At 45.9% G+C, this 25,030-nt stretch overlaps 2 protein-coding genes across 3 annotated transcripts in view; one reads left to right on the top strand and one right to left on the bottom strand.

Annotated features, from left to right (window-relative positions):
* The window catches only part of mylipb (myosin regulatory light chain interacting protein b), a 61,614-nt gene extending 52,016 nt beyond the window's left edge, over window positions 1-9,598 (bottom strand). The window contains exons 1-2 of the mRNA XM_071395891.1: window positions 9,355-9,598; window positions 8,917-9,107 (exon numbers count right to left, since the gene is read on the bottom strand). Of these exons, the coding sequence (XP_071251992.1) occupies window positions 8,917-9,107; window positions 9,355-9,441 (278 nt within the window). The 5' untranslated portion in view covers window positions 9,442-9,598. The remainder of the gene's footprint in view (window positions 1-8,916; window positions 9,108-9,354) is intronic.
* Window positions 9,599-9,858: 260 nt separating this feature from the next.
* The window catches only part of LOC139572974 (dysbindin-A-like), a 45,296-nt gene continuing 30,124 nt past the window's right edge, over window positions 9,859-25,030 (top strand). Inside the window, exons 1-6 of one of the 2 annotated variants that reach the window (XM_071395892.1) lie at window positions 9,859-10,187; window positions 10,831-10,884; window positions 11,483-11,530; window positions 13,295-13,355; window positions 14,542-14,674; window positions 17,206-17,338. In XM_071395892.1, the coding sequence (XP_071251993.1) occupies window positions 10,132-10,187; window positions 10,831-10,884; window positions 11,483-11,530; window positions 13,295-13,355; window positions 14,542-14,674; window positions 17,206-17,338 (485 nt within the window). In that variant the 5' untranslated portion in view covers window positions 9,859-10,131. The remainder of the gene's footprint in view (window positions 10,188-10,830; window positions 10,885-11,482; window positions 11,531-13,294; window positions 13,356-14,541; window positions 14,675-17,205; window positions 17,339-25,030) is intronic. The other variant, XM_071395893.1, reaches the window with a different exon arrangement.

Here is a 25,030-nt window from a genome sequence, read left to right as displayed (position 1 = left end):
TTAACATCACATATCCACTGGTCTCTAGTATAACATCACATATCCACTGGTCTCTGGTATAACATTAACATCACATATCCACTGGTCTCTGGTATAACATCACATATCCACTGGTCTCTAGTATAACATCACATATCCACTGGTCTCTGGTATAACATTAACATCACATATCCACTGGTCTCTAGTATAACATCACATATCCACTGGTCTCTAGTATAACATCACATATCCACTGGTCTCTGGTATAACATTAACATCACATATCCACCGGTCTCTGGTATAACATCACATATCCACTGGTCTCTAGTATAACATCACATATCCACTGGTCTCTGGTATAACATTAACATCACATATCCACTGGTCTCCAGTATAACATCACATATCTACTGGTCTCTAGTATAACATCACATATCCACTGGTCTCTGGTATAACATTAACATCACATATCCACCGGTCTCTGGTATAACATCACATATCCACTGGTCTCTAGTATAACATCACATATCCACTGGTCTCTGGTATAACATTAACATCACATATCCACTGGTCTCTAGTATAACATCACATATCCACTGGTCTCTAGTATAACATCACATATCCACCGGTCTCTGGTATAACATCACATATCCACTGGTCTCTAGTATAACATGACATATCCACTGGTCTCTGGTATAACATTAACATCACATATCCACTGGTCTCTGGTATAACATCACATATCCACCGGTCTCTGGTATAACATCACATATCCACTGGTCTCTGGTATAACATCACATATACTGCATACTGCATATGAATCTACAGTACGTAGCCTACAGTGGGTAAATGAATCTACAGTACATAGCCTACAGTAGGTATATGAATCTACAGTACGTAGCCTACAGTAGGTATATGAATCTACAGTACGTAGCCTACAGTGGGCATATGAATCTACAGTACGTATTCTACAGTAGGTACATTCATGTATGTTTCATGGCTCTAGTTCTACAGTACGTAACCTACAGTAGGTATATTCATGTATGTTTCATGGCTCTAGTTCTACAGTACGTAGCCTACAGTAGGTATATTCATGTATGTTTCATGGCTCTAGTTCTACAGATGTAGCCTATCAAATCCTAACTGGCTCCTGTTAGACACTGTAGGTACAGGACTGACAGTCACAGACAAGACACTGTAGGTACAGGACTGACAGTCAGAGACACTGTAGGTACAGGACTGACAGTCAGAGACACTGTAGGTACAGGACTGACAGTCAGAGACACTGTAGGTACAGGACTGACAGTCACAGACAAGACACTGTAGGTACAGGACTGACCGTCAGAGACACTGTAGGTACAGGACTGACAGTCAGAGACACTGTAGGTACAGGACTGACACAGACAGAGACACTGTAGGTACAGGACTGACCGTCAGAGACACTGTAGCTACAGGACTGACACAGACAAGACAACACACTGTAGCTGCTGTTTTGACAAATGGTTTTACTAATTATGAATTTTAAATGGTAACCAACTCTCAACAACACATTCTCCCATGGTGCCGCTCAGCTGTAGTACAGATGAAGTGGTGAATGCTCTCTGGAACTGTTGGTATGTGAACTCTGCCCTGCAAGTTTATATCAGCAGAACATCCTATTTAAACAGCTTGTATGCAGTACAATGTGATAAAGCAGTGTGTGTGTGTGTTTAGCTAGTGGGGCTCTCAGCTGTAGCCAACATGATGGATGCCTGCTTGGATTAACAATGGCTAGTACCGTGTGTTCTCCCTCTCAGGGAGGGAGCATCCTGCACGCTAAGCCTGCAGGATGCATGGCTCTCATTGTCAGTGAGTGTGGAGCTGCATGTGGACTGCTGACAACTCTTTCTGGGCCAGCAGAGCACGTGCTTAGAGACGACTTACGTAAGCCTCCTGTTGAATTGATTCAACAAATCAAACATTGTTGTTACGAGTCATGATTCCCAAGGTGTGTTCTTTTACTTTTGGAATAATCTGAAGGCTGAGTTATTTAGTAGCACTATATTTAACACATTATTCATAAAATGTTTTTAAAAATAATACTTATTGGGCGACAGCTTTGTTGTTAACTGCGATACATGGTTCATGTTCCATCGTTTGCAGTGTTTCCTCGTGTCAACCCTACTCACGCAAAGGCTGAGAACACACCAGTACGGAGTTAGCTCATCTAGCAGACAAGGTGCCAAAAAATATATACAGTGGGGAGAACAAGTATTTGATACACTGACGATTTTGCAGGTTTTCCTACTTACAAAGCATGTAGAGGTCTGTAATTTTTATCATAGGTACACTTCAACTATGAGAGACGGAATCTAAAACAAAAATCCAGAAAATCACATTGTATGATTTTTAAGTAATTAATTTGCATTTTATTGCATGACATAAGTATTTGATACATCAGAAAAGCAGAACTTAATATTTGGTACAGAAACCTTTGTTTGCAATTACAGAGATCATACGTTTCCTGTAGTTCTTGACTAGGTTTGCACACACTGCAGCAGGGATTTTGGCCCACTCCTCCCTACAGATCTTCTCCAGATCCTTCAGGTTTCGGGGCTGTCGCTGGGCAATACGGACTTTCAGCTCCCTCCAAAGATTTTCTATTGGGTTCAGGTCTGGAGACTGGCTAGGCCACTCCAGGACCTTGAGATGCTTCTTACGGAGCCACTCCTTAGTTGCCATGGCTGTGTGCTTCGTGTCGTTGTCATGCTGGAAGACCCAGCCACGACCCATCTTCAATGCTCTTACTGAGGGAAGGAGGTTGTTGGCCAAGATCTCGCGATACATGGCCCCATCCATCCTCCCCTCAATACGGTGCAGTCGTCCTGTCCCCTTTGCAGAAAAGCATCCCCAAAGAATGATGTTTCCACCTCCATGCTTCACGGTTGGGATGGTGTTCTTGGGGTTGTACTCATCCTTCTTCTTCCTCCAAACACGGCGAGTGGAGTTAGACCAAAAAGCTCTATTTTTGTCTCATCAGACCACATGACCTTCTCCCATTCCTCCTCTGGATCATCCAGATGGTCATTGGCAAACTTCAGACAGGCCTGGACATGCACTGGCTTAAGCAGGGGGACCTTGCGTGCGCTGCAGGATTTTAATCCATGACGGCGTAGTGTGTTACTAATGGTTTTCTTTGAGACTGTGGTCCCAGCTCTCTTCAGGTCATTGACCAGGTCCTGCCGTGTAGTTCTGGGCTGATCCCTCACCTTCCTCATGATCATTGATGCCCCACGAGGTGAAATCTTGCATGGAGCCCCAGACCGAGGGTGATTGACCGTCATCTTGAACTTCTTCCATTTTCTAATAATTGCGCCAACAGTTGTTTCCTTCTCACCAAGCTGCTTGCCTATTGTCCTGTAGCCCATCCCAGCCTTGTGCAGGTCTACAATTTTATCCCTGATGTCCTTACACAGCTCTCTGGTCTTGGCCATTGTGGAGAGGTTGGAATCTGTTTGATTGTGTGTGGACAGGTGTCTTTTATACAGGTAACGAGTTCAAACAGGTGCAGTTAATACAGGTAATGAGTGGAGAACAGGAGGGCTTCTTAAAGAAAAACTAACAGGTCTGTGAGAGCCGGAATTCTTACTGGTTGGTAGGTGATCAAATACTTATGTCATGCAATAAAATGCAAATTAATTATTTAAAAATCATACAATGTGATTTTCTGGATTTTTGTTTTAGATTCCGTCTCTCACAGTTGAAGTGTACCTATGATAAAAATTACAGACCTCTACATGCTTTGTAAGTAGGAAAACCTGCAAAATCGGCAGTGTATCAAATACTTGTTCTCCCCACTGTATATAAATTACATTTGTAAAAAATTAAAAACTAAAACCCAAAAAATTAAGAATTTGTACTAGTATGGCTGACCCTCAACATATTTTACTGCATCCATCTGATGAATGTGACAAAAAAAGAAAGAAATTGTTACAAAAAATATGACACTTTCTGATCTTGCCACCTACATGCTAGCCTGCATATTAGCCTGCATATTAGCCAGCATGCTCACATTAGGTGTATTTGCCCGTGTTAGGCTATGAGAATGAATAATTTAATCTACGTAGTCCTACTGTACATTAAGAAATTATATGAATTTCCACGTGTAGATTACAGGATTTAGGCTACACTATGACAGAGTATTAAGGGCATTTGTCATTTTCCATTAAATTGACTTTCTCAATCCTTTGTTTAGCCAGAGAAGTTGTCCTTACTGGTTATGTTAAGGTTTCAGACATTCTTTCCCACACCTGTCAGTTATGCAATGTGTCTTTTCTGACGTTCAGCATTTCAGATATGCCGTGTCAGCTGTGTCATTACTACAGGCCTCGTGTCAGCTGTGTTATTACTACAGGCCTCGTGTCAGCTGTGTTATTACTACAGGCCTCGTGTCAGCTGTCTTATTACTACAGGCCTCGTGTCAGCTGTGTTATTACTACAGGCCTCGTGTCAGCTGTGTCATTACTACAGGCCTCGTGTCAGCTGTGTTATTACTACAGGCCTCGTGTCAGCTGTGTTATTACTACAGGCCTCGTGTCAGCTGTGTTATTACTACAGGCCTCGTGTCAGCTGTGTTATTACTACAGGCCTTGTGTCAGCTGTGTCATTACTACAGGCCTCGTGTCAGCTGTGTCATTACTACAGGCCTTGTGTCAGCTGTGTTATTACTACAGGCCTCGTGTCAGCTGTGTTATTACCACAGGCCTCGTGTCAGATGTGTTATTACTACAGGCCTCGTGTCAGATGTGTTATTACTACAGGCCTCGTGTAAGCTGTGTTATTACTACATGCCTCGTGTCAGCTGTGTTATTAGTACAGGCCTAGCCTACTGTATATACTGTGACTGTCTCTTCTCAAGACCAAACTATACTGAACAAAATTAAAAACACAACAATTTCAAAAATTGTACCTTGTTACAGTTCATATAAGGCAATCAGTCAATTGAAATGAATTCATTAGGTCCTAATCTATGGATTTCACATGACTGGGCAGGGGAGCAGCCATGGATGGGACTGTGAAGGCATAGGCCCACCCTCTGGGGAGCCTGGCCCAGCCAATCAGAATACGTTTTTCCCCACAAAAAGGCTTTATTGAAAACAGAAATACTCAGCAGTTTCATCAGCTGTCCGGGTGTCTGGTCTCAGACGATCCCGCAGGTGAAGAAGCCAGATGTGGTCTTGGACTGGCATGTTACACATGGTCTGCGGTTGTGAGGCCGGTTGATTGTACTGCCAAATTCTCTAAAACAACGTTGGAGAAGGCTTGTGGTAGAGAAATTAACATTCAATTCTCTAGCAACAGCTCTGGTGGACATGCCTGCAGTCAGCATGCCAATTGCGCGCTCCCTCAACTTGAGACATGGCATTGTGTTGTGTAACAAAACTGCACATTTTAGAGTGGCCTTTTATTGTCCCCAGCACATGGTGCACTTATGTAATGATCATGCCATTTAATCAGCTTCTTGATATGCCACACCTGTTCGGTGGATGGATTATCTTGGCAAAAGAGAAATGCTCACTGATGTAAACTAATTTCTGCACAAAATTTGAAAGAAATACATTTTTTTGTCGGTATGGAACATTTCTGGGATCTTTTATTTCATGCTGCGTTTATATGTGTTCAGTATAGTTAGCCTACATATGGGCTGTCAGTGTGGAATTTAAGATTTAATTCAACACTGTCATTCTGTCCAAGTATCCTCCTGTAGCAACAGCCCAGTGTGTTAAAGTAACCCTCTGACTGACTGCAGTATCCTCCTGTAGCAACAGCCCAGTGTGTTAAAGTAACCGTCTGACTGACTGCAGGATCCTCCTGATCCTCTTGGCTCAGGGCCAAGCTATAAAGGGACATTATAAAACTGTTGGAGCAGAAAAAGATTCCCAAAGGATTGTGGTTCGCATGCAGCTTGTGTCTCAACACTAAATTGATGTTGGAGTTCTTGTGAATTTCCTTTCACTTTAAAAGGCTGTAGTGACACTCCTTTCAGGAGTTGACTTTAAAGCAACAATTGGCTGACTGTCTGTAGCCTGGTTACAAACCCCTGCCCATGATTCTGCTGCCTGACCCCTGACCTTGTTTCTGGAGTGAATACTGTACAAACACACCTCATAGTGACATGATCCCGATCCCTTCAATGAGAATGGGTTGGTTGGTCCCTGGAGGATGACATGCAGTATTGAAAGTCTTTGTTATTGGTCACATACACATGGTTAGCAGATGTTATTGCGAGTGTAGCGAAATGCTTGTGCTTCTAGTTGACAGTGCAGTAATATATAACATCTAACAATTCCACAAGAACTACCTAATACACACAAGTCTAGGTAAAGGGATGGAATAAGATACCTCCTGATAAAATCAATATAGCTAATGTAGTGATGAGGAGAGACCAGATAGATCAAATAAAAGTCACATACAGTAGGCTCCTGAACTAGCCTGAGGACTCATCCTGAATAACAGTCACATACAGTAGGCTCCTGAACTAGCCTGAGAACTCATCCTGAATAAAAGTCACATACAGTAGGCTCCTGAACTAGCCTGAGGACTCATCCTGAATAAAAGTCACATACAGTAGGCTCCTGAACTAGCCTGAGGACTCATCCTGAATAAAAGTCACATACAGTAGGCTCCTGAACTAGCCTGAGGACTCATCCTGAATAACAGTCACATACAGTAGGCTCCTGAACTAGCCTGAGGACTCATCCTGAATAAAAGTCACATACAGTAGGCCCCTGAACTAGCCTGAGGACTCATCCTGAATAAAAGTCACATACAGTAGGCCCCTGAACTAGCCTGAGGACTCATCCTGAATAACAGTCACATACAGTAGGCTCCTGAACTAGCCTGAGGACTAATCCTGAATAACAGTCACATACAGTAGTCTCCTGTACTAGCCTGAGGACTCATCCTGAATAAAAGTCACATACAGTAGGCTCCTGAACTATCCTGAGGACTCATCCTGAATAACAGTCACATACAGTAGGCTCCTGAACTATCCTGAGGACTCATCCTGAATAACAGTCACATACAGTAGGCTCCTGAACTATCCTGAGGACTCATCCTGAATAACAGTCACATACAGTAGACTCCTGAACTATCCTGAGGACTCATCCTGAATAACAGTCACATACAGTAGGCTCCTGAACTATCCTGAGGACTCATCCTGAATGTAACTCTGCTGCTCTATCAATCGCTCCACACATTAGAAGAAACGATAGTGGGCGTGGTGTTTGGCCAGAGCGATGTGGATGGTAGTCAGGCCACTCCCCTTCATGGCACACACTGCCCTCTGTCTTGTCAGTCGATACACGGTGTCAGGGTTACCCAGGGCAAACCAAACTGGCAGCTCTGTCTGTGAGACCGGGTTGACATGTCATTTGAAGCTATGCCCTAGTAGTAGGCTACTTTTTTGGGGGGGAATTATTTTGTTATTGAAGAAAATACACTAGGCTGTAGTATTACCCTGGCTGGTTGGCATAGTACTGTAGGTACCCTGGCTGGCTGGCATAGCACTGTAGGTATCCTGCCTGGCTGGCATAGTGCTGTAGGTACCCTGGCATAGTACTGTAGGTACCCTGGCTGGCTGGCATAGTACTGTAGGTACCCTGGCTGGCTGGCATAGTACTGTAGGTACCCTGGCTGGCTGGCATAGTACTGTAGGTACCCTGGCTGGCTGGCATAGTATTGTAGGTTATTTGAATTCCATTTTGTTTTTGTGAGCTCAATACACATATTCCACAGTTTCTCTAGAGATAAATCAGATCCAGACTGAACTGTGCGATGTGGTAGGGAGTTGTAGTTTCCAACAGGACAATATTCTACATAGTTTAGCGCATCAAAATGTGGTAATTAACTACAATGACTATAATCCATCGTTTTTTTTCTTCACACCTGCTACAGAAGAGGCAAAATAATGCGTTGTCTTGAGAGGATATAGAGAGCAGCTGTTGCTCTCGTGAGCTATCTCTACCTGAAAATATATGATCTAAGTGATTGATAGTTAGTATTCAGCAGTCATAAAAGTATGCCTTACTTACTTTGAAGAACTAATAAAATATTAATTTTGTCAGAAAGCATAGGGAGGAGCTCTATAGAGATGAGATGATGACTTGGAATTAAATAATAAAGTCATCAAATAAAACAAATGTAATATACACAACAACTGAAATGTTTTATTAAAGTAATGTGAATAAATGATGGTTAATAAGTGATGAGCAGTAATGGGCAGTCACTACCATCCTGGGACTTTAATTCATTGTTTTATTCTGTGTTATTACAGCACTCAACCCAAATCATGGAAACCGTGATTACATGTATTTTCTAAACAGGCCTCAAAAAGCAATAAGCACTCAGCACAGTGGAGTGTGCAAAGTGCACATTTTGGGATAAGGGTAGAGAATTTGGGACACAACCCTACTCCACCCATAGGAACGTAGTGCACTAGAAAGAGTGCACTACGTTCCTATGCATCTGGGATGCACACCGAGTCACGTTATACACTGGTACAACGCCCATAGAGCACATTGACATGTCGGTTTGGGATAGAACCTGCTGGACACACAGTGCAATGCATGCACGGTAACTAACTCGCTGCTGACGCGTCACCAGACACTGTTTGCATACGGGAGGTCAAACTTCCCCTTGATGGGGAGAGAAGCCAGTAGGTCACATTATCTATTGATCCTAAAGGGGCTGAAAGACTACGAGTTGACTGAAATAGCAGGGTTTTAATGATTGATAGGGTGGGGTTTAACTGAATTTTATCTGATCCATTCTGTTCTGTCACTACATTTGTTAATCTTATTGCATTTTAAAAAATACATTACATCTAATGTTTGCAGTACCATTAGCTACAATAGGCAGAGTGCCTCACTCCAAATAGGTCCCCTACAATAAACATACCTTGTCTGTTCTTGCAGGGTCAGATGGGGTTCCACAAAGAACTTGACTCTGAGCTTCAGTCTGCAGGGAGCCAGGTTATCCATCTGTTGTGAGATCCTGTTCCTGAGATTCAACCACAAACTCTCCCCTTTGCTTCCACAGAACTGAAGCCCAAAGTAATCCACCTCTATTATTCCCAGTTTCCGACAGACCTGTGAGTCAAAACAATAGAACAACCCACTTCACTAAAGAAATCAATGCCCCATCAAGACTGGTAGTTAAATACAACGTTACATGTACTACGCTGTTGTTACATTGTTACAAGTGTACAAGTAAGTTCACTTTTATTCAAATTCTCAAAATATTTCCAGAATTCAAAATGATTAAAACTGCATTAATTTGCAACCCCAACGCCGATTTAACATGTATCAATTTGAATTATAATAACCGTAACGGTACCTTGTGTAAACAGTCCTCTCCATTTGCCTTCGAATCAACATCCACCTCCATCACCACCGAGTCTGGGCGCGTTATATGGCAAAGCATTTTTATTTCTCTGTATGTTTGCAATACTTGTCCTATAGTAGTTCAATCTATCGATGCACTTACACCTTACATGAAAACCAAACATTCAAACTTTATAGTCCATGGACTGATCAGGCCGTGTCCAAAAATACAACCGTGGGATTTTATATGGCTCGGAGGGTGAAGCACCGCCCCCTTCATTCAACGAACTTCTCAACAACCAATCAGTGCAAACACATAGACGTAAACAAGGTTTTGTCGCCACCTACCGGGTTGTTCATTCTAACCATGTTACCTGTTCATTCGTACAAAACCGTTTTTAGAAGCTATGCTACACACACAAATATTAATGTAAACTCACAATAATGTTATCCTCAAAATACTGTGAAATTAGTTTTTGTAACATTTTGATGTACCTAATGAATGGCTTCCTGTGTTCTATGTGAAAGAATGTCGGCTGCGCATAGCTGCGCCACCCTGATTCCACTCAACAACCCCACTGCATGTTGACACTTGACTGCGTCTGGAAAACAGCTGAGCAAAGACCAAACAACAGCCATCTATCAGACTTTAGCTACTTATAGAAGTATACAATCTGAACATTGACCCGTAGCTTGACATGGCACTTGAGGAATATTCACAAAGAAGCTAGCTAATACAGTTAATGCGACGACAAAACAACGTATTTGCAGCTTGGAAGAAACCAGGAAGATGTTTGAGAATTTCAAAGAGAGGTTGCAGACCGTGCAGCAAGATTTCACAACGGGGTTTGTATTAAAGCTACTTTTATAGCTAATGCTTCATTCATGGCCCTGTGTCTTGTGACCCTGCCTGTTCTGACATGGCTGTATTAGCAATTTAAAAAAACATCTACGTTAATTAGCTCGCTAGTTTCTCCCTCTTTGCCAGCATGACTGAAAGGCTATCTAGCTGGATGTAACTGTGTGGGACGAAACCATCGAACACGTTTGCGTAGTTAGCTAATACTAAACACAAAACACTGGCAAAACACACCCACGCGGGCAATAAATGAAAACCATGAATTTCCATTTAGATTTAGATGCTGCCAAAGCTTATTGATACAGTTAGCTAACTACAACTAGTTAAGTTGATTACATTCAGCTGACCATCATGTGATGGAAGTGAGCGAGACGGGACATTCTGGACTGGAACCTGATGCCGGAAGGCTGAAGCCGAAAAAGTCTCAGCCAATGTTTATGGCATCCTATTCCCTATATAGTGCACTACTTTGGGTTCTGGTATAAATTAGTGCACTATATAGGGAATAGGGTGCCATTTAGGAAACAGACAAAGTGTCTACTGTCATCCAATGAATATTTACATTGCTGTGACGGCTGTCCCATATATACATTTTTTTTACCTGCTCACATCTTTATAATTTCCCTTCAGGATGAAGACTCTGAGTGACAAATCAAAGGAGGCCAAAGTAAAGCCGAAACAGAGGTAAGGCAGACCTGTATCCATAGTGTCTCAGTGTCTCATAGTGTATCCATAGTGTCTCAGTGTCTCATAGTGTATCCATAGTGTCTCAGTGTCTCATAGTGTCTCATAGTGTATCCATAGTGTCTCATAGTGTATCCATAGTGTCTCAGTGTCTCATAGTGTATCCATAGTGTCTCATAGTGTTTCATAGTGTATCCATAGTGTCTCAGAGTGTCTCATAGTGTATCCATAGTGTCTCAGAGTATCTCAGTGTCTCATAGTGTCTCATAGTGTCTCATAGTGTCTCATAGTGTCTCATAGTGTCTCATAGTGTCTCCATAGTGTATCCATAGTGTCTCAGAGTTGGGGTGATAACATTTTAAAATATATATTTATTAACTTAACTGAGTGATGATCTAATATCAGGTTGGCCTTTAAGATCATAATGAATAAAGACTATATGGACAGAGAGGACCTGATCTTAGATCAGCACTTTAAGGCGCTTTATGAATACGGCCCAGGAGTGCCAGTCAAATCATCCATTTACATCCACTTTCATTCTCTTATATCCTCTTCATAGTCTATTTCCCTTAATGACTCATTTCCTGTCTCTCAACAGACATGAACATCTGACACACTTTTCTGCTGGAGTAGAACTGCTCAGTCGGTAGGTGTTGCTCTCATTGGATACGTCCAAATGAGAGCTTTGGATACTGCTTTTGACCAGGCCCCAGGCCCCACAGGTCTCTTTGGACCAGGCCCCACAGGTCTCTTTGGACCAGGCCCCACAGGTCTCTTTGGACCAGGCCCCACAGGTCTCTTTGGACCAGGCCCCACAGGTCTCTTTGGACCAGGCCCCACAGGTCTCTTTGGACCAGGCCCCACAGGTCTCTTTGGACCAGGCCCCACAGGTCTCTTTGGACCAGGCCCCACAGGTATCTTTTGACCAGGCCCCAGGCCCCACAGGTCTCTTTTGACCAGGCCCCAGGCCCCACAGGTCTCTTTTGACCAGGCCCCAGGCCCCACAGGTCTCTTTTGACCAGGCCCCAGGCCCCACAGGTCTCTTTGGACCAGGCCCCACAGGTCTCTTTGGACCAGGCCCCACAGGTCTCTTTGGACCAGGCCCCACAGGTCTCTTTGGACCAGGCCCCACAGGTCTCTTTGGACCAGGCCCCACAGGTCTCTTTGGACCAGGCCCCACAGGTCTCTTTGGACCAGGCCCCACAGGTCTCTTTGGACCAGGCCCCACAGGTCTCTTTGGACCAGACCCCAGGCCCCACAGGTCTCTTTTGACCAGGCCCCAGGCCCCACCGGTCTCTTTTGACCAGGCCCCAGGCCCCACCGGTCTCTTTGGACCAGGCCCCACAGGTCTCTTTGGACCAGGCCCCAGGCCCCACAGGTCTCTTTGGACCAGGCCCCACATGTCTCTTTTGACCAGGCCCCACAGGTCTCTTTGGACCAGGCCCCAGGCCCCCCAGGTCTCTTTGGACCAGGCCCCCCAGGTCTCTTTGGACCAGGCCCCCCAGGTCTCTTTGGACCAGGCCCCCCAGGTCTCTTTGGACCAGGCCCCCCAGGTCTCTTTGGACCAGGCCCCACAGGTCTCTTTGGACCAGGCCCCACAGGTCTCTTTGGACCAGGCCCCACAGGTCTCTTTGGACCAGGCCCCACAGGTCTCTTTGGACCAGACCCCAGGCCCCACAGGTCTCTTTGGACCAGGCCCCAGGCCCCACAGGTCTCTTTTGACCAGGCCCCACAGGTCTCTTTGGACCAGGCCCCACAGGTCTCTTTGGACCAGGCCCCAGGCCCCCCAGGTCTCTTTGGACCAGGCCCCACAGGTCTCTTTGGACCAGGCCCCACAGGTCTCTTTGGACCAGGCCCCACAGGTCTCTTTGGACCAGGCCCCACAGGTCTCTTTGGACCAGGCCCCACAGGTCTCTTTGGACCAGACCCCACAGGTTTCTTTGGACCAGGCCTCAGGCCCCATAGGTCTCTTTGGACCAGGCCCCACAGGTCTCTTTGGACCAGGCCCCACAGGTCTCTTTGGACCAGGCCCCACAGGTCTCTTTGGACCAGGCCCCACAGGTCTCTTTGGACCAGGCCCCACAGGTCTCTTTGGACCAGGCCCCAGGCCCCACAGGTCTCTTTTGACCAGGCCCCAGGCCCCACAGGTCTCTTTTGACCAGGCCCCACAGGTCTCTTTGGACCAGGCCCCACAGGTCTCTTTGGACCAGGCCCCACAGGTCTCTTTGGACCAGGCCCCACAGGTCTCTTTGGACCAGGCCCCACAGGGTCTAAATTAGTGCACAATATAGGGAATAGTGTGCCATTTGTGATGCAGACATTAAAACAATCAGTGGTCTGAATACACATACAGTAGCATAATGTCAAGGGAAGAAAACAGAAGGCCTTATTAGTTTCTTGTGTTTCGAAGGTACGAAGACACCTGGGTGACTCTCCACAGAAAAGCTAAAGATTGTGGGAAAGCTGGACAGGTTTGTATGAACTGTAGCTCAATGTATTAATTAGAATTGCATTGAATTACGCATCAAGAATAATAATACATAGGAACATCTCGTCTTCTCTCTCGTCTTCTCTCTCTCGTCTTCTCTCTCTCTCATCTTCTCTCTCTCTCGTCTTCTCTCTCTCTCGTCTTCTCTCTCTCTCGTCTTCTCTCTCTCTCGTCTTCTCTCTCTCTCGTCTTCTCTCTCTCTCATCTTCTCTCTCTCTCGTCTTCTCTCTCTCTCGTCTTCTCTCTCTCTCGTCTTCTCTCTCTCTCTCGTCTTCTCTCTCTCTCTCGTCTTCTCTCTCATCTTCTCTCTCTCTCATCTTCTCTCTCTCTCTCATCTTCTCTCTCTCTCATCTTCTCTCTCTCTCGTCTTCTCTCTCTCTCGAATTCTTTCTCGTCTTCTCTCTCTCGTCTTCTCTCTCTCGTCTTCTCTCTCTCATCTTCTCTCTCTCTCGTCTTCTCTCTCTCGAATTCTTTCTCCTCTCTCTCGTCTTCTCTCTCTCATCTTCTCTCTCTCTCGTCTTCTCTCTCGTCTTCTCTCTCTCTCGTCTTCTCTCTCATCTTCTCTCTCTCTCGTCTTCTCTCTCTCTCGTCTTCTCTCTCTCTCTCGTCTTCTCTCTCTCTCTCGTCTTCTCTCTCTCTCTCGTCTTCTCTCTCTCTCTCTTCTTCTCTCTCTCTCTCGTCTTCTCTCTCTCTCGTCTTCTCTCTCTCTCTTCTTCTCTCTCTCTCTCTTCTCTCTCTCTCGTCTTCTCTCTCTCTCTCGTCTTCTCTCTCTCTCTCGTCTTCTCTCTCTCTCTCGTCTTCTCTCTCTCTCTCGTCTTCTCTCTCTCTCGTCTTCTCTCTCTCTCGTCTTCTCTCTCTCTCTCGTCTTCTCTCTCTCTCTCGTCTTCTCTCTCTCTCGTCTTCTCTCGTCTTCTCTCTCTCTCGTCTTCTCTCGTCTTCTCTCTCTCTCTCTCTCTCGTCTTCTCTCTCTCTCTCTCTCTCGTCTTCTCTCTCTCTCGTCTTCTCTCTCTCTCGAATTCTCTCTCGTCTTCTCTCTCTCTCTCGTCTTCTCTCTCTCGTCTGTATTTCTCTTGTCTTCTCTCTCTTTCGTTCTCTCTCTCGTCTTCTCTCTCTCTCTCGTCTGTCTTTCTCTCTCTCGTCTTCTCTGTATGTCTGTCTGTATGTCTCAGACAGTGGATGGAGAGGTGGTGATGCTGTCTGCACACTGGGAGAAGAGAAGAGCAGCAGTGGTGGAACTACAAGAACAACTACAGCAGATCCCAGGCTTCCTCACAGACCTGGAGACGTGCACCAATCGCATCGGTGAGTGTGCACTATGTCGGAGTTTAGAGTCTTCACTCTTCTGCTCAAGTGTGTACTTGCACACTCTTTCTCGCATGGATTTTTACAACGGTGGAAACTCTCCAGACAATGCTTACACCAAGTGCACACTTGGGGGGGGGGAAAGGGTGGAAAGTCAGGACGTAGCCTACGTATCATAGACTGCACCAGGAAACCTTGAGGACCAGTCAACAGTGGATCATATTATAGTGGAGAGAAATGTCACAATTCCCTGACTTACTGAATGTCAATGGCACTCTTAATTGATGTATTTCTGGCCTTTTGTTACCATTGTGTAGAGTAGGTTGAGGTCAGAGGTGTTTGACTGGCTGAGCTGTGTTCACCTGGAGAGAGCGGTGATACTGTAGGGCACCAGCTGGCACGGCCTGCCTGTTACCTGGGGAGCTTCAGCTGGCACGGCCTGCCTGTTACCTGGGGAGCTTCAGCTGGCACGGCCTGCCTGTTACCTGGGGAGCTTCAGCTGGCACGGCCTGCCTGTTACCTGGGGAGCTTCAGCTGGCACGGCCTGCCTGTTACCTGGGGAGCTTCAGCTGGCACGGCCTGCCTGTTACCTGGGGAGCTTCAGCTGGCACTGGGGTAATAACAGCTACTAGTGCCAACATAGTGAAGGGGGGGTAGGTAGGCAACGACAGAGACAACGGGAAAAGATGAAGCCTTTTTACACATGGCTAGTTTGAAACACAACACGTTTATAGGAGACGGATCTGACATCAAATCTGACTTCAGAATCAGATTCCTAAGCCACCTCCGTAGGTAGCTTGAATTACTTCCACGTCAGATACCATACAGCACGGAGTAGTCTTTGATACTTTCCGTGTTATTCCATGCATCGGCCTCTACCAGTATGTATCGGTCTTCTCTAAATAGTTTCTAGTTTTCTACATTGTTCATGGAATTGGAACCCTGTAATCCGTGTTAGATAGTAGTTGGACTGTTTAGAACTCTGAGGACTTTCATTCCATCATTCTAGAATGGGTGTCTCCTGTCTCAGCCAATGAGTTGCACATGATGTGAATTGTAGCGAGCACATGGGAAATTCCAGTATGAACAGACTGAGAGAAGTGTTCTAGGAAGGTGAAAGAAGTTGAATAGAATTCAGTGGATCTTTAACTTTATTTGGAATATTTCCATGTGTAAGATTTGTTCCTGCCCTGTATAGAGTTCCAGATAATGTCTCAAATATGGCACATTTCCTTTTTAGTTGTCTTTGACTTTGGACAGGGACAGTGGTTGGGCTCCCGAGTGGCGCAGCGGTCTAAGGTGAGGGGAGGGTTTGGCCGGGGTAGGCCGTCATTGTAAATAAGAATTTGTTCTTAACTGACTTGCCAAGTTAGATAAAAATTTAATTAATAAATAGTGCTCCAAGTACAAACAGTTTCCCTATATGGCCACCAGATGTCAGTGTTCACTTGTGTTTCAGTAGTGTAGTGAATAATAGTTCCTTTGTGTTTTATTGGAATTATTCACATGAAAATATTATACAGACTGGCAACAGTCTCCCAGCAGCAGTTGGACAGACACAACAGTCTCCCAGCAGCAGTTGGACAGACACAACAGTCTCCCAGCAGCAGTTGGACAGACACAACAGTCGTCTCCCAGCAGCAGTTGGACAGACACAACAGTCTCCCAGCAGCAGTTGGACAGACACAACAGTCGTCTCCCAGCAGCAGTTGGACAGACACAACAGTCTCCCAGCAGCAGATGGACAGACACAACAGTCTCCCAGCAGCAGATGGACAGACACAACAGTCTCCCAGCAGCAGTTGGACAGACACACCAGTCGTCTCCTAGCAGCAGTTGGACAGACACAACAGTCTCCCAGCAGCAGTTGGACAGACACAACAGTCTCCCAGCAGCAGTTGGACAGACACAACAGTCGTCTCCCAGCAGCAGTTGGACAGACACAACAGTCTCCCAGCAGCAGTTGGACAGACACAACAGTCTCCCAGCAGCAGTTGGACAGACACAACAGTCTCCCAGCAGCAGTTGGACAGACACAACAGTCTCCCAGCAGCAGTTGGACAGAGTCTGGCAACAGTCTCCCAGCAGCAGTTGGACAGAGTCTGGCAACAGTCTCCCAGCAGCAGTTGGACAGAGTCTGGCAACAGTCTCCCAGCAGCAGTTGGACAGAGTCTGGCAACAGTCTCCCAGCAGCAGTTGGACAGAGTCTGGCAACAGTCTCCCAGCAGCAGTTGGACAGAGTCTGGCAACAGTCTCCCAGCAGCAGTTGGACAGAGTCTGGCAACAGTCTCCCAGCAGCAGTTGGACAGACACAACAATAAGATACAGCTTCACAGCGCAATGATGTTGTCATGACAATAGTTCCATCAGGTAGCCTAGCAGTAAAAAGCATTGGCACAGTAACTGAAAGGTTACTGGTTTGAATCTGCTGATGTGCCATTGAGCAAAGGAACTTAACCTTAATTGTTCCTGTAAGTCGCTCTGGACGACTAAAATGACTAAATGTAAGATGTTCCCTCTGCCACATACAGCCCACCTGGAGGCAGACTTTGAGGAGCTGGAGAGCCGGCTGATGTACCTGGACAACCTGTGTGGTCAGTGTGAGCAGCAGCGCTTCAGACACTTCCAGGTCCTGCAGCTGGAGAACTACAAGAAGAAAAAGAGGTTGGTTTTCCGTTCTCTCTGACCGCAGGATTTTACAACATAATAACATTGTGGTAATTCGTCCTGGCTAATAGTCCACTTAATTTGACAACCATCCGCCAACTTTATATCCCTGAATTATTGTCTGATATAAAAACAGGTTCACCACTTAATGCACCACTGTGCTGCGTCCAGAGGGATTCCTCAGTATCATAGTACTATACCGCCCCAGGAAAAACCAGCTGCAGGGTCTGTGGTAAATGTGACATTTCAGACCTTTTTTAATTTTTTAATACATTTGCAAAAACATCTACATCTGTTTTTGCTTTGTCATTATGGGATATTGTGTGTAGATTGAAGAGGGAATAAAAAAACAAATACATTTTAGAATAAGGTTATATCGTAAACAAAATGTGGAAAAAGTCAATGTGTCTGAATACTTTCCAAATGCACTGTATGAACAAGCTCCACATAAAATCTGCTGATTGCTATAATTATCACTTAGCCACAGGAAAACACCTTACTGGATCTACAAGCTGCTCTTGTAGCTGCTCATTTGTGACAGATAGACTAGTGTCCTGTCCAGGGGGTGTACTGGTACATCAAGCTGCCTCACTACAGAAACAGGAGATAGACTAGTGTCCTGTCCAGGGGGTGTACTGGTACATCAAGCTGCCTCACTACAGTAACAGGAGATAGACTAGTGTCCTGTCCAGGAAGTGTACTGGTACATCAAGCTGTCTCACTACAGAAACAGGAGATAGACTAGTGTCCTGTCCAGGAAGTGTACTGGTACATCAAGCTGTCTCACTACAGAAACAGGAGATAGACTAGTGTCCTGTCCAGGGGGTGTACTGGTACATCAAGCTGCCTCACTATAGAAACAGGAGATGGACTAGGCCAGAGGTCACCAACCTTTTCTGAGTCAAGATCAGTTTCTGAGTCAAAATGCAAGCCAAGAATTACCGCTCAGATTTTGTTTTATGCAACATTAACCAATTCAAAACAGTTCTATAGCAATGAGGTTTGTAATAGGCTGAAGGCCCAATACATTATCACTGCATATTGGCTCTGCTTCAATTGTCCTGCCAATGTTGTTCTTCTCAGGCCATTTTGAAATGATATAAAAAAGGAATATAGGTATATGATCACACTGGTAATAGATAGTTTGTGTTATTACTTGTGAGGCACAGCTGAGTGAGCATAATAATTAGCTTTATTAATTTTTTACTGGACTGATGACCTGCATCTGATGGTCAGTATGAGGGGAGGGAGGGAACAGCGGTGAGGCTGCCTCATCCGACTCACCGTCCCTCCGCTCTCCCTGCTCTCCCTGCTCTCCCTGCTCTCCCCGATCTCACCGCTCTCCCCGCTCTCCCCGCTCTCCCTGCTCTCCCCGCTCTCCCCGCTCTCCCTGCTCTCCCCGCTCTCCCCGCTCTCACTGCTCTCACTGCTCTCCCCGCTCTCCCCGCTCTCCCTGCTCTCCCCGCTCTCCCCGCTCTCCCCGCTCTCCCCGCTCTCCCCGCTCTCCCTGCTCTCACTGCTCTCACTGCTCTCCCCGCTCTCACTGCTCTCACTGCTCTCACTGCTCTCCCCGCTCTCCCCGCTCTCACTGCTCTCCCCGCTCTCCCTGCTCTCCCTGCCGCCGCTAAGAAAAGGGGACACGGTCTTCCAGCTGATGGCGAAACTCAAGTCGCTCTGCATTATTTCTGCTTCACGCACCAATTCATGTTGTTACTCCTATGAACAGAGAACGTGAAATATTCCTCGATATTAAAAATGACCCGAAGCCGCTAATATTTAACAACGCTAGCTTATCGGAACACTTTCCTCCTCATTCATTGCAACTGCAGTGCTGGTTGTCATGGAAGTGGAAGTAGGGAGAATATGCATTTATGTCTGATGAAACTGTTGAACCAGGTGTTAACCATGCTGAATAACCACTTAAACATGAACTCACTCATACAAACAGCTAACCATGCTGAATAACCACTTAAACATGAACTCACTCATACAAACAGCTGAATAACCAGTTAAACATGAAGTCACTCATACAAACAGCTCACCATGCTGAATAACCACTTAAACGTGAACTCATACAAACAGCAGCTCTCTGCTGTATTCGTTGAGTCTCTCTCTAGTCATGGTTTTACAAGTTTTGAAATCTCACACTTTCAACTTATGCTGTACGTTCAAGTTTTATTTCTTCTACAGTCTATGGCACAAGCATACTGATTTGAGCTATCTGATTGGGTGGGCTGAGAGAGTGGGCTGACCTGGGGGGTTCTGAGGTAGCGGAACGCATGAGAGAGAGAATAATTCACCTTTATAATAAAGCATTGCATGCATATCACCGTATTGGCATAGAGCTGTAGAGTAGAGACACATACTGACGTTGCTCACATGGGGACCATTTTTTTGTAGTCCAGGGTCCTTTATAAACACATTACATGAAATTCTACGTCTTTTTACATGACTGGAGACTTTGACAGAATCTTGATTTAATACCACACACATGATGGAAACGGCAGGCCACTATGACACTGACAAACTGAGAATCCCAGATCAATTAAAAACGTCCTAGTCTTGAATCCATCACTAGCCCAGGCCTCGGTGTGTGGAGACACGTTGTAGGTTACAATATGAGGAGGAAATTATAGTCCTTTTTTATGTAACATTTTATTTAACTAGGCAAGTCAGTTAAGAACTAATTCTTAGTTACAATGACGGTCTACACCGGCCAAACCTGGACGACGCTGGACCAATTGTGCACCACCCTATGGGACTCCCAATCACGGCCGGATGTGATACAGCCTGGATTCGAACCAGGGACTGTAGTGACGCCGCTTGCACTAAGATGCAGAGCCTTAGACCGCTGCGTCACTCGGGAGCCCAGTTTCACTGAATCACTCAATGATGAGCAGCTCACTCTCTGGTGATTGTCGATGTGCTCGTGCCAAAAGCTTCTCTCTCTCTTTTTGTAAAACAATATTTGGAAGTTGATCTAATATGTTGGTAGCCTACAGCAGAGTGTTTTCAGCAGGAGCCATTTGCTTTCCAACCTGTGTTTTCCCTCGATTGTATTTGAAATATTGCGAAAGGCCTGTTTTGTCTGGGTGCTGTGTTCACTGCGTTCCCGACTATAGGCTATTTATTTATATTGGGCTACAATCCACAGCTATTGGTCCTCTGTGGCTAAATTCTATGCTTCTTCCTGGTGTAGTATTCTGAATTATTACATTTATTTCAACAGACAGACAACAGACAGCAGTAATACTATAACGTTGGCAAATGTATTTCCATTCATCAGGGGTGCTGCAGTTCCTTCAGAACCCTTCACGTGGATATGATTCTATAAGGAAATAAATGATGAAGTGCAACGCTGGAGAGATGAGTTGCAGGCTCCTCGTGTCTAGCAGAGTAGAGGGAGCGAGATAAGGAGGAGAGATGAGTTGCAGGCTCCTCGTGTCTAGCAGAGTAGAGGGAGCGAGATAAGGAGGAGAGATGAGTTGCAGGCTCCTCGTGTCTAGCAGAGTAGAGGGAGCGAGATAAGGAGGAGAGATGAGTTGCAGGCTCCTCGTGTCTAGCAGAGTAGAGGGAGCGAGATAAGGAGGAGAGATGAGTTGCAGGCTCCTCGTGTCTAGCAGAGTAGAGGGAGCGAGATAAGGAGGAGAGATGAGTTGCAGGCTCCTCGTGTCTAGCAGAGTAGAGGGAGCGAGATAAGGAGGAGAGATGAGTTGCAGGCTCCTCGTGTCTAGCAGAGTAGAGGGAGCGAGATAAGGAGGAGAGATGAGTTGCAGGCTCCTCGTGTCTAGCAGAGTAGAGGGAGCGAGATAACAACTAGAAGGAGATTCACTTTCAGTGATTTATGTGAGACATAATGAAGCGCTTCTCACACCGCCACGCGTCAAACGGGTTACAATGTTGCACAAACCATAAACCCGGACCGGCCCAACCCAAATCAACTCTTAAGAATCTACTTTTATACATTATGTTTTTTGTGGGGGCAGGAGAATGAACTGAGGCAACTCGAATGAACTTTGATCGGCTTTTATTAGAATGTTTACATTGCAAAATTATTTGTCATTCCTGGAGAGGTACCGGATCCGGCCAAATAGGATCCGGAACAAACCAGTCGGAAACGGAGAGGTGCCGGGTCCTGATCCGGATCAAATTAAGCACTGGCCCAATGTCATCTGTTCAAAGGAAAACAACATGCCTGTGATTCATGTCAGGCCTTGGCATTATAGTGCTTATAGTCGTCCGGGTTTGGCCGGGGTAGGCAGTCATGATCAATAAGAATTTGTTCTTAACTGACGTGCCGACTTAAATAAAGGTTAAATAAAAAAACATTTGTGTTTTTAGTTGTACTTTGCCATTAAACAGCTCCTATAGCCCTGGCTGTTAAACAGGCTCCTATAGCCCTGGCTGTTAAACAGGCTCCTATAGCCCTGGCTGTTAAACAGGCTCCTATAGCCCTGGCTGTTAAACAGGCTCCTATAGCCCTGGCTGTTAAACAGGCTCCTATAGCCCTGGCTGTTAAACAGGCTCCTATAGCCCTGGCTGTTAAACAGGCTCCTATAGCCCTGGCTGTTAAACAGGCTCCTATAGCCCTGGCTGTTAAACAGGCTCCTATAGCCCTGGCTGTTAAACAGGCTCCTATAGCCCTGGCTGTTAAACAGGCTCCTATAGCCCTGGCTGTTAAACAGGCTCCTATAGCCCTGGCTGTTAAACAGGCTCCTATAGCCCTGGCTGTTAAACAGGCTCCTATAGCCCTGGCTGTTAAACAGGCTCCTATAGCCCTGGCTGTTAAACAGGCTCCTATAGCCCTGGCTGTTAAACAGGCTCCTATAGCCCTGGCTGTTAAACAGGCTCCTATAGCCCTGGCTGTTAAACAGGCTCCTATAGCCCTGGCTGTTAAACAGGCTCCTATAGCCCTGGCTGTTAAACAGGCTCCTATAGCCCTGGCTGTTAAACAGGCTCCTATAGCCCTGGCTGTTAAACAGGCTCCTATAGCCCTGGCTGTTAAACAGGCTCCTATAGCCCTGGCTGTTAAACAGGCTCCTATAGCCCTGGCTGTTAAACAGGCTCCTATAGCCCTGGCTGTTAAACAGGCTCCTATAGCCCTGGCTGTTAAACAGGCTCCTATAGCCCTGGCTGTTAAACAGGCTCCTATAGCCCTGGCTGTTAAGTGATGTGTAAACCCAGGCAGCTGAAATACTTTGTTTCTGGCCTTGATTCACAGATGGAAGGTTATTGTTCATCTGAGGGTGTAGACTAGAGAGAGAGAGGAGCTGATGGAAGGTTATTGTTCATCTGAGGGTGTAGACTAGAGAGAGGAGGAGCTGATGGGAGGTTATTGTTCATCTGAGGGTGTAGACTAGAGAGAGAGAGGAGCTGATGGGAGGTTATTGTTCATCTGAGGGTGTAGACTAGAGAGAGGAGCTGATGGGAGGTTATTGTTCATCTGAGGGTGTAGACTAGAGAGAGAGGAGCTGATGGGAGGTTATTGTTCATCTGAGGGTGTAGACTAGAGAGAGAGAGGAGCTGATGGGAGGTTATTGTTCATCTGAGGGTGTAGACTAGAGAGAGAGAGGAGCTGATGGGAGGTTATTGTTCATCTGAGGGTGTAGACTAAAGAGAGAGAGGAGCTGATGGGAGGTTATTGTTCATCTGAGGGTGTAGACTAGAGAGAGAGGAGCTGATGGGAGGTTATTGTTCATCTGAGGGTGTAGACTAGAGAGAGAGGAGCTGATGGGAGGTTATTGTTCATCTGAGGGTGTAGACTAGAGAGAGAGGAGCTGATGGGAGGTTATTGTTCATCTGAGGGTGTAGACTAGAGAGAGAGGAGCTGATGGGAGGTTATTGTTCATCTGAAGGTGTAGACTAGAGAGAGAGAGGAGCTGATGGGAGGTTATTGTTCATCTGAGGGTGTAGACTAGAGAGAGAGAGGAGCTGATGGGAGGTTATTGTTCATCTGAGGGTGTAGACTAGAGAGAGAGGAGCTGATGGGAGGTTATTGTTCATCTGAAGGTGTAGACTAGAGAGAGAGGAGCTGATGGGAGGTTATTGTTCATCTGAGGGTGTAGACTAGAGAGAGAGGAGCTGATGGGAGGTTATTGTTCATCTGAGGGTGTAGACTAGAGAGAGAGGAGCTGATGGGAGGTTATTGTTCATCTGAAGGTGTAGACTAGAGAGAGAGAGGAGCTGATGGGAGGTTATTGTTCATCTGAGGGTGTAGACTAGAGAGAGAGAGGAGCTGATGGGAGGTTATTGTTCATCTGAGGGTGTAGACTAGAGAGAGAGAGGAGCTGATGGGAGGTTATTGTTCATCTGAGGGTGTAGACTAGAGAGAGAGAGGAGCTGATGGGAGGTTATTGTTCATCTGAGGGTGTAGACTAGAGAGAGAGGAGCTGATGGGAGGTTATTGTTCATCTGAGGGTGTAGACTAGAGAGAGAGGAGCTGATGGGAGGTTATTGTTCATCTGAAGGTGTAGACTAGAGAGAGAGGAGCTGATGGGAGGTTATTGTTCATCTGAGGGTGTAGACTAGAGAGAGAGGAGCTGATGGGAGGTTATTGTTCATCTGAGGGTGTAGACTAGAGAGAGAGGAGCTGATGGGAGGTTATTGTTCATCTGAAGGTGTAGACTAGAGAGAGAGAGGAGCTGATGGGAGGTTATTGTTCATCTGAGGGTGTAGACTAGAGAGAGAGAGGAGCTGATGGGAGGTTATTGTTCATCTGAGGGTGTAGACTAGAGAGAGAGAGGAGCTGATGGGAGGTTATTGTTCATCTGAGGGTGTAGACTAGAGAGAGAGGAGCTGATGGGAGGTTATTGTTCATCTGAGGGTGTAGACTAGAGAGAGAGGAGCTGATGGGAGGTTATTGTTCATCTGAAGGTGTAGACTAGAGAGAGAGGAGCTGATGGGAGGTTATTGTTCATCTGAGGGTGTAGACTAGAGAGAGAGGAGCTGATGGGAGGTTATTGTTCATCTGAGGGTGTAGACTAGAGAGAGAGGAGCTGATGGGAGGTTATTGTTCATCTGAAGGTGTAGACTAGAGAGAGAGAGGAGCTGATGGGAGGTTATTGTTCATCTGAGGGTGTAGACTAGAGAGAGAGAGGAGCTGATGGGAGGTTATTGTTCATCTGAGGGTGTAGACTAGAGAGAGAGAGGAGCTGATGGGAGGTTATTGTTCATCTGAGGGTGTAGACTAGAGAGAGAGAGGAGCTGATGGGAGGTTATTGTTCATCTGAGGGTGTAGACTAGAGAGAGAGGAGCTGATGGGAGGTTATTGTTCATCTGAGGGTGTAGACTAGAGAGAGAGGAGCTGATGGGAGGTTATTGTTCATCTGAAGGTGTAGACTAGAGAGAGAGGAGCTGATGGGAGGTTATTGTTCATCTGAGGGTGTAGACTAGAGAGAGAGGAGCTGATGGGAGGTTATTGTTCATCTGAGGGTGTAGACTAGAGAGAGAGGAGCTGATGGGAGGTTATTGTTCATCTGAAGGTGTAGACTAGAGAGAGAGGAGCTGATGGGAGGTTATTGTTCATCTGAGGGTGTAGACTAGAGAGAGAGAGGAGCTGATGGGTGGTTATTGTTCATCTGAGGGTGTAGACTAGAGAGAGAGAGGAGCTGATGGGTGGTTATTGTTCATCTGAGGGTGTAGACTAGAGAGAGAGAGGAGCTGATGGGAGGTTATTGTTCATCTGAGGGT

Source organism: Salvelinus alpinus, chromosome 4 (genome assembly GCF_045679555.1).
Source record: "Salvelinus alpinus chromosome 4, SLU_Salpinus.1, whole genome shotgun sequence".
NCBI classification, from domain to species: domain Eukaryota; kingdom Metazoa; phylum Chordata; class Actinopteri; order Salmoniformes; family Salmonidae; genus Salvelinus; species Salvelinus alpinus.
This window is presented reverse-complemented; position numbering and strand designations above follow the sequence as displayed.